Here is a 10,722-nt window from a genome sequence, read left to right as displayed (position 1 = left end):
TATTTATGCATTTTTTAGTGCATGAAGTAACGAGCCCTGATAATCAATAATAATTTTAAAACAATTAATTTTGTATTTTTTTTTTTTTATAATTTTAAATAATTTTACGTATCCTGTTACTGCAGTAAACTAATGTTTTAATCCAACCATTTTGCTAATATCTCACTTGTTGGAATCTAATTTACTGAATATCAATTTACAATGGATGTAAATTACATTAATTAATACATAAATTTACTATGACTGTTTTTATTGTACACAATAATTATTAGAAATTTGAAGTAAGCGATTCATATAACAATTACATTAAGAAGCATTATGATTTGTGACTATTTCACAAACCTCTGAAAAAAAATATTGCAATAATCACTTAAATACTATATTTAAAGTAAAAAATTCTTATGATAGTTTAAAATTTACATAATAAAAACTTAAATAAAATGTTATTATATATTCAACAAAGGAATGGTTAAAACATTATAAATACAAGAAAATTAATTTACTATAAACAATATTGAAAATAATATTTTAATAGGTATAAAGGAATCATTTTTTTTCTGTAAAATAATATTCATTTAACAATTATTAATATAATAACTATAACCTTTACACTCCTCACTAAATTATACTAAATAATTTTGAGTAAATATAAATAATTATATTGTTTTATTAAAATAAATTGAGTTTTAACTCACAGTCGCTTTTTAATGAATAATAGTATTAGTTGCTTCTTCAAACACTTTTTTAAACAATTCAGAATTCTTTTCAATCACCATAGCGTCAATGTGACATCGATCCTTTTTCATATAAGCATGTGAAATTACCCATTTGTTGTCATGAGGATCGTATATTTCAAATGTATTTGAATAGGTCGTATTCATCATTTTTCCCCCAAATACATAAATATTACCATTCATTGCTACAGCACCTACAAATACAAAATTATTATTATTATATCAAATATTTTTAATTACCATGTTTTTAATTTTTACCAGAAAACGATCTAGCGTAATTTAGTTCGGATAAGGATACCCATTCTTCAGTTAGCGTACAGTATGCCCATACACTTTTGTAACAATTTTCCAAACGTTGACCACCAATAATATAAATATTTCCATTTAATGTGCAAACCGCAGAACCTGTATTAAACTCAGGTATTGGATCAATATATTTCCACTTGTGATTATGAGAGTCATAGTATCCAGCTTCATTTATTCCAATCTAAATTAAAAATGAAACATCCTTTATTAATTTGAATCATTAAATTGGCCAGAGATCAAAATTAAAATACTAAAAAGAAGGGAGGCAGGAAAAAAATGCAAATATTTGGACCTGTTAAAATTGTATTATTATTAAAATAACGGTTTGGTCACTATAAAGTTAATTCATCTTTGCTCAGTATTGTTGTTTTTCATTATATAATATTCAAATTATATCCATTACAGTGCCATATTGCACAGCAGAGAATTACTAAATTGAATTCCTTATTTAAATTAATGATACCAACAAAATTAAGACGCTAAGACAACAATTAATATTGTAACAATAATAAAGAATAATATTATGCTTTATGAGAAGCTTTTTTTAATATTTTAATTTTTAAGTCAGTTATTAGTATTTATTAAATTATTTTTTTTTTAGTTATAACTTTATAAGAAATAAAAATATTAAAAAAGCTTTTGACAAAACACTAATATTTTTGTTCTTTACAATTTTTATAATTTCATTATTTCAACAATGTAATAGAAGTAAGTGCAATTTGGAGAAGTTAAACTAAACGACGAAGAAAAAAAATATACTTGTGTATTTTCCTAACTATGACTGTACAGTCCCTCAAGTAGTTGTTTTTTTTTGTTTAGAAAAACAATTTTTGTAAGAAATTTATGTGTGTGGCGTCTAACCAACATTTTTATCATAGTCTATGCACTTTAATTTTAACTGATTGTATTCATTAAATATGGTATGTGGTTGTACTCTATATGTGCAATAAAAAGAACTATTTTAAACTGCACCTTTATAAGCAAGGTAAATTAACTGTACATTTTGTGTATATATATACTCTATTCCAAATAAAATCAGGAGTCGGCGGCCGAGTCGTGCGCATGGGTGTGGCTTTGTTCCGTGGCAGCACTCACCATATGTCTAACCACCACCCGATATAAACTGGTCGCCGCCGACTCGATTTGGAATAGAGTATATTTTTAAAAGATTAAAAAAAACATCTTACTATGTAAATTAATCCTTTAACGCAGGCAACATAATTATTATTTTTAAATGTCTCAATTAGGTCGATTTCACAATTTATGACAAACCATTGTTTTTTGAGTAAATCAAAACATTCTATAGCACTGGCATCTTGTTTTTCACTAGTGCAACCGCCAATCTATAAACAAATTATACATGTACATTTCAATGTAATTTGTTGTTTTTTTTTTTTTTTAATTTAAATTTTTTTTTTTGGTTCTACACAATTATCACATTATAATAGATGAACTGACAAATAAATATTAAAAAGTGTAAATAAAATTTTTACCACATAAACATAAGATCCAAGTTGCACTATAAATGGTCTAAGACGTTCAAAATGCATGTCCATAAAGGATATCCATTTGTGTGTTTTCAGATCGAATAGATATGTTGATCTCATTCCAGTGCCATATCTAGATCCTCCAGCAGCAAATAAGCGACCGTCATCGAGTAAAATAACTGTACACAAAGTTCTAGGAGGTAATAAGCGATATTGAAAGGTTTTACACAGACAATTTTCACATATGCAATTCTGCCATTGATCATACGCAGCATCATACCACTCTGGAGTTGATTCAAATGGATAATGACTTATCACTAATATGCCCTAACAAAATAAGTGCCAATGAATGTATAGTAAAATCTAAAATGTTTGTTTGTAATCTGAAGGTAACTTGTCTATTTTTTCAAAACTTTTAGCATATAAACAATTCATTAATTAAGTAGGCACGACTAACTTTTCTAAATGGTCTTCGATGTTCCATTCGAAAAGAACTAAGTTCATTAATTTTAGCGCCTTGATACTCATGAACCTTTATGACTCCTTGGTAAGTATTTAAAACTAATGGTAACCGAACATACCATAACAATTCTGAAGAATATTTTGATCTAGTTGCTGGATCATATTTTATCCAATTCATTACAACATCATAAACCTTTAAAATAATATTTATTCACAACGATTCAATAACTTAAGTAAAAAAATTATACCATGTCTTCTTTAGCAAATAAATCATCATTCTTGATTAATAGCATTATTTCATCATAATTAGTCTTCATAAACTCTTTAGAGTTAGCTACAAGTCTATAAATAATACATAATATTAGTTTATTTATTTTTCAATTAAATGTGATTTTACACAAAATAATAATTACATCAATTATGAATGAACAACTATTTTTCATAAAAAGCTTTTAGTAATCACTAATGAAACAATGGTCTTTATTACAGAATTAATGAAATAAAGAGTGTTATTTCAGTTTTTTTAAATATTCGTGCCAAAATATTTGCGGGCCCATTTTAAAATCAATAAACACGCCACAATATAGAGTTATAGTTGGAGATCAGGATTTACTGTAATGCATATTTTTTTATAACAATCCAAAAAATTACTAAGTAAGATAGAGAAATTTTTAAATTTTAAGAAATTTTAAAACACAAAAAAATGCATATATTAAAAACATGCATGTGGCGCAATTTAACACATTTGGTACAATGGTATGTAGAATAGATTTTTTTTTTTAATTTACAGACAGAAAAATATTATATAATTTTATTATTATATCATTAGGCAATAGCATTGTCTAAAATCAATCAAAAAAATATGCACTTTGCATTGAAATCTGAGCCTTCCTTATAGATAATATATTTAGGTATCCCTCTACATATATATTAATTATTTAGTCATTGTTAGCTTTCAGAGAATGGGTTATTATAACGCCTATGAAAGGTATTAGATACTGTCTCGAAGTTATTAAAAGCAAATAATAAATTTGGGTTCATGTAATTGTGAAGTTATCACTTATGATGAAATAACAACAAGAAATAATCAACCGCTCAAAAACTAAATCCTGACAAATTGGCGATTGAAATTGATAAGATGTAACGGGGACGCTATGTATCATTTATATGTTATTTTACATGATCCCCGTTACAGATCCACCCCCCTCCGGCCTGATAATTGATAAGCTTTCAATCCCCAATAGATTAACTTGCATTAAGGTCAGGTGGGGTAAAAGCCTAACGGGGCTAGTGCCTAATCGGATTGTAAAAAATACAATACAATTTTTCGATTTTAAAGTTCATTTCATGAAGATTACAAAGTTTAATAGTAATCAAATGTTGTATAATGTTGGTTACACTTTGGGATATCAAACATAGCAGTCATCACTATCAAAAAATCTAATCAGTTATTTACTTGTATTTTTTAAATCGACGATAATTCAACAGTCTAGTTAACCTGCTAAATTGCTCAAAATAATTTCAAATTAGGTAAATAAATGTTATTTAATATTTATAACACTATTTCATTTATGAATTGTGCTAATTGTATGATACAAATGAGTATTAGCCGATTATACACTTTCCCCGTGTAAAGTTCCACACGGGGAATGTGCGACATGATTTATGGGGAAAGTACGACATGCCTTATTTTGTTAAATGGTTAAAAAAAATTTTATAAACATTGTTTGTGACTAAAATATTTATGAGTAACAAATATTAATCTTTAAATATATAAATAGTAGAAAGTTAAACTTTGAATAATATCTGTTAACATTATATCAACCAAACTTAAAAAAACTAATACCTATGTATTAACTATATGTATATTAAAAAAGGTGGGAAAGTGGATGTCGCTTTGCTGTACAGTAGGTTACAAGTGGGTCACTGCATAATGGATGGTATTAATTTTGAATTCAATGATATAATATTATTGTATAGGTACCTAAGAAAAACGATTCTGAGCGGAGACCGTAAGTCAGTCTAGGTATAAGACATATTATATACTTATCTATGGAATTAAAAAAAAAATTAATAGGTATCTATAATAAATTCCAAATTAATCATATCACAATATCCATTAAGTAATTATAACGCGTTATACATTAACAACAAATCGTGGTACTATCATAGGTATATAATAGTATACTTTAGAAGTTTCAAGTACCCACGAATAATATTATACCATCACAACAAAATAACTAAAATAGTTATTCCAGGTTTTTAATATGTAATTTCGTCCAAATTTGAGCTTAAAATGACTATAAAAATAAACTGTGCTTATGTATTTCTTAGAATTTTTGGTAACATAATTAAATATTCACGTGGAATCTTGTTTTAAATTTTCAATCCTTAGATATGAAAGTTGAACATTTTATAAATTTTTAACTACAAAATAATTATTCAATTTTAAATTCAATATTTTTCAACTGCTATTATAACAATATATCAGGAACCTTGTATTAGATTTTTTCACTTTTTGGCCCAATAGATAACACTTTATTGATATTTATAGAAAAAAAAACTAATTAAATTGGAAACTGAAAATGTCCGTAAATGGCTCAAAACAAACCAAAATATTTTGGTTTTATCATGTATAGAAAATGGAAATATAAACAACCAGTGAAAATTCCCGTTTTTCCTTAATTTTTCTTTTGTTTTTCACAGGCTTTTAAAAACTACTGGGATTATCACAACACTTTTTTGAATACAAATTTAAATTCCTGATTATGTTCCACGTAAGAATACAGTAAGATGGTATGTTCCATTAAACTGAGATTTTGTAAAACCACTTCGCTGTTACCCCACCTGACCTTATTTGATATTTTTAAATTAAAATTTTGTTTAGAAGTAGGTATAAATATATAAATTACCTGAAATTGTTTATTATATAAGTCATGCATATAGAATAGAGATCGTTTAATCCTAGAGTATTAGCAAAATCTTTCATATTTATGCAATTTTCCGCGTCAATTATCTTTTTTATGTAGTTTACACATGCAGTTTGGACTTCATCTAGTAAAAATATACTGGAACTAATCAACAAATCCTGAAATAAAAATAAAATTGAACATGTTTAACTATACTCCAACCCACGAGAGAAGTAAGCCATTTCGCAAATGCAGTCTGACGCCAGTGATTATACCGAGGCATTGTTTATTTGTTTTCCGCACTCAGACATTCAGTGCGGTATACATAAACACAAACTCAATTTTCAACTCTTGTCAATATTGTGACCTGACAGGTTGTTGGTAAACAGCCCGTAGGTTGCGGAATTGAGCTGTGCAGGACAAGGATGTGCCAACTCAGAATGATTTGGTTAAGGCACGGTTTACTTCTCTTGTTGCCAGAGTATAATATATTATAATATTAATATGATAAAATGTTATGAAAAAACAAATAATGAAACTAGATACACAATAATATACAAAATAAACATTACCTGAACATTATTTTCTGTGATATATATTTCTGATGTGTAAAAAAATTGAACAAGTGTACTCAAAATTTCAAAGCTTACATCGGTTATATTTATTTCTATTTTATCTTGGAACCGTTCTTTGAAATAACTGTCAAACATTCTATCAAAATAGGCACTATTTGAAGCTAAGACAATTTTGTGGGCATTTAGTTTTTGGTTGTTCACTACCAGTGATACGTCCATTGTACACTCGTCTCTGAAATGTATTATTATTTATTTTTAATTATAATAACAAATAATAAATTTTATTATTTATTTGTACAATAATGTACAAAATTTGTTAACTAATAAATAGTAATACGGTACATACAGTTGCATCAAATTTGGGTAAGGTTCATTTTTTCCTTTGTATTTTAAACTTTTAGATGTTAAAGCAATTTCGGTATCATCATCTGGATATCTAAAAATTATTATAAACGTAATGGTAACATTCTTGTACTTTTTCACAGACTTAACATATATCTCATTTTTTTTTTTAAATATTGAGAAGAAGTAAGTGTAATAATTTGATTAACAAAATAAATCAGTCCATAAACAAAATTTGATACTTTTTTGTTATCCCTACTACCGCGAGTCTCAATTCTGTTATCTCGACTACCTTGCTGACGCAGATTTAGATAAAATCGAAAATAAATCATAGACATGGATATCCATATAAAAATACCTCACCGATACAGTTCATATTTTAATCATATATAGACCTTTTTATCATAATTAATTTTTATGAACGTTTGAATATATAATATTTACGATATTGTATATTTAGTAGTAATTTATCAAATTCAACAAGCACTAAGCAGTTACCCACCTACCCACCCACACCCTTCAAAAGTTATGGGGTATTTAACCCAGTAGCCATGCGTGTTCGGCGCCACTGAATTGCTAGGCATAGTCTATAACGCACAGTCTCCGCTCAGAATCATTTATCGTTGTTATTCAAATATAACACATCCACATTACAATGACATACTCGACAACTACTGTACAGCAGAGCGGTACCCACTTGTCCACCTTTTAATTTTAGACATATATATATATTTAATATCTTGTTTTATAAATTATAAGTTATAACTCTCCACTATTGTGATAATTTATGTGATAACTGATAATAAACGTTATACTAATACACATGATTATATAAATGGCAATTCATGTGTATTACTATTATGTATTAAAATATGGAACTATCGGTATAGTAGGTACTATAGTAGTCGAGTTAACAGAATTGAGTAGTCGTGGTAGTCACGGCATCGAGCAGTAGTAGGGATAACAGAAAAGTAACCGAAATTTAAAAAAATAGTCATTGATTTTTTAACAAATTAATTAAGGGATGTTGGAACTATATGTTTTTTCTTAATAATCCAAACGCAACATAGCAAATTAATGTTTGGCAGTCAGCAGAATTTATCATTTTCATTTTTGTTTAATATTAGATTGAATTGATCTATTATTATATCTATTATTATTATCTATTATTATGACTTATTATCAAACATAGTTAAGAACATAGTCTGTGTTTTATATTAGTTTTTTTTTACAGTAGATATATGAGCATTTTTAATAACCTGTAATAAATTACATACTTACTCATATCTTGTATAAAAAGCCTAGGTTCAAATAGAAATAATGTTCAAACTTGATGTTTGATACTACAATAGTAAAACCTTGATTACGAAAGAATTAGAAACGTGAAAGTTTGGATGCTAAACTATTATTATTACCGGGAAAACATTAATATGTATTCATACATATCACAAAAATACATACGTAATAATATATGATATACCTATTGATATTTATTATTTATTATTAATAATAATAAACAATAATAATACACATTAATTTATTATACATAACTATATATCTACAAGATTATGTGTATAAGCACTACAACGCTTACTGATGGTCGGATAATAGAGGGTTCACATAATGGAGGTTCTACTGTAGGTCAATTTACTCTTAAAAGAAGGAATGTGAAAAAAACAATTCCCCTATCATCATCGATTCTAAACAGGAAGATGAATTTACTCCAATAACAAAGTTAATAACACAAAATTGATTCTGCTGATTGTAAATTTGATATGGCACACGTGAGTCTGAGAAAGAAAACAAATAGGTAATGCACTAACATTTGAATAAATTAAATATTGATTACAGAACATTTTTGAGTAACTAGCTATAGGTAAGGTATTTTATAAATCGCAATTTAATCGTACCTATGTAGTGTATATTCCACAACAATTAAGTATTGTGAATAGATCAAAACGTAATGTTAATAAAAATACCTATTTGAACTTAATGGGATTGTCTCTCGGGTTGATGTCTCCATCGAAATATCCATCCCACCGCCGTTATTAACCGATGAGTTTCGTCCAAAATGTTCAACCACAGTTGAAAATTACATCAATTTCGTTTCTAGTGACTATCTTTGATGGTAGGTACTTATACCATTAGATATTGTCTTGCGTTCAAAATGTGGTGGAGTCTCGGAACTCGGATCTGCCGTATGTAAGCTGCAACGAGTCAGCATCACAATATTGAATATTTAGAAACCACAACAATTCATAATATACAAATATACAACTCACATTTAACAGGAATACTCGAATACAGCCGAAATCCTAATCAACTGATAGAGATTACAGGATGGAGCAGCCGCGGCCGATGCGCATGGCGCGCCGAAGCGATAACAAGACTACAAGAGGTGATACCCACTACAAGATTGTGGTGTTCAATCAGTGCTGTGTGATTAAAATATAAAAATGTATAAAAAAAACACATCAGTGCTGCAAACCTTAAAATTAGAAGTGTTAGAAGCTGGCGGTCTGTGGCACCATGACAATCCACAGAACGTCTTCGAAATCTTCGATCTTCAAATCACCATATGAAAAAACTAAATGTAGCTGGGATCCAATAACGTACAAGACGCGAATAGAATTTTCCATCGAACAATTTAGGGTATCAATATTCAATTGTATGGATGAAAAATCATCAGGACATCAAGTCACTCCAGTATAAAACGACTGTGTGGTCGATTTTCGATTTTTTATTTGTTTGGGGATGTCGGGATCAGTGCCGCAACAATAGGGAGGGGACGCAAGGTACGCATTGCATTCCCTGTCTATTAGGTTTTATGTTTGAATGAATTAAAACTGTTAAAAAACTATCTTCGGAATTCAATTTCACAAGAAAGATTAACTGCATACCTACCTAAGTATAGGTAGGAAAAATTTAGGACAAATGAATTTGATCCGGAAAAATGTATAAATGACTGCAAATATGAAGACTAGTAAGAAAAACTTTTTTAAATAAATCATTATTTATTGATAGTTTATTTTTTGTTATTTAAATATAATGTATTATTGTGTTAAAATCGGGATAAATGAACATACCTATTACATTTTATTTAGTTAATGAATTGCTTTTTAATTAATTTGACTATTTGACTACTAATAACTCATGTAATGTTGGAGATTTACTTAAAAATATAATGAACTTAATATAACCAACTATCAACATTACTACTACAATTCTTGAAAATATGTTAAAAATTGGAGTCCATAAATGTTGTCTGGCATTAGAGATTTAACTAAAGGTTAAATAGTTACGGCACTAACTTTTTTTCATTATATCTGAGTACAAGTTGTACTGTGCAACTTGACTACTGAACAAGTACAAGCCACACGGCCCCCATAACATTTTTCGTAACAAAACCTAGTTGCGTCACAGGTCGGGAATGGTCGGGATGATTTTCATTTCGGTCATTACTGCGGCAACGGCAAGCCCAGATTACCTAAGACATTTTGAGGCCCAGGGGACCTATTCTCAAATCAATCGAAAAGATCAATGGAATATCTCTTTTCGATCAAAAAAGTCTATTCGGTTGCTGGTTTTCGATTGAGTGTATATTCTCAGACAGTGATCGAATATTGTAAATCGTAAATATTATTTTCGATCGGCTTTTCGATTATCGATTCACTTATTACTAAAAACAGTTGTTATTCCATGAAATAAAACATTTTATCGGCTATATTCTGATAGGTATTACAAGTTTTCACTTATTACTTTTTAGTTTATTGCTATAGTAGCTAGCACGAACTACTACATAGGACTGGACACTCCGGGGCAGGGGGAGGGTGGGATACCGGTCACAAAGTTGTACGGGTATGTACGTTTGCGACTGTGATGCTATCTAGTGACGTACTAAAATTTA

The 10,722-nt window shown here is 28.5% G+C and overlaps 1 protein-coding gene across 1 annotated transcript; it reads right to left on the bottom strand.

Moving 5' to 3' along the window:
- Positions 1-233: 233 nt before the first annotated feature.
- Positions 234-9,235, bottom strand: LOC100163561 (kelch-like protein 3). Its single transcript, XM_008184677.3, has 11 exons — positions 9,098-9,235; positions 8,795-9,022; positions 6,820-6,909; positions 6,471-6,705; positions 5,902-6,077; positions 3,238-3,331; positions 2,985-3,182; positions 2,534-2,854; positions 2,228-2,383; positions 993-1,221; positions 234-928 (listed from the first exon to the last, which is right to left on the bottom strand). The coding sequence occupies exons 2-11, from the start codon at positions 8,848-8,850 to the stop codon at positions 705-707; spliced, it is 1,779 nt and encodes a 592-aa protein (XP_008182899.1). The 5' UTR covers positions 8,851-9,022; positions 9,098-9,235; the 3' UTR covers positions 234-704.
- Between the last annotated feature and the right edge of the window lie 1,487 nt (positions 9,236-10,722).

Source organism: Acyrthosiphon pisum, chromosome A3 (genome assembly GCF_005508785.2).
Source record: "Acyrthosiphon pisum isolate AL4f chromosome A3, pea_aphid_22Mar2018_4r6ur, whole genome shotgun sequence".
NCBI lineage: Eukaryota > Metazoa > Arthropoda > Insecta > Hemiptera > Aphididae > Acyrthosiphon > Acyrthosiphon pisum.
Note: the sequence above shows the minus strand (reverse complement) of the source record. Positions and strands in the feature narration are given on the sequence as shown.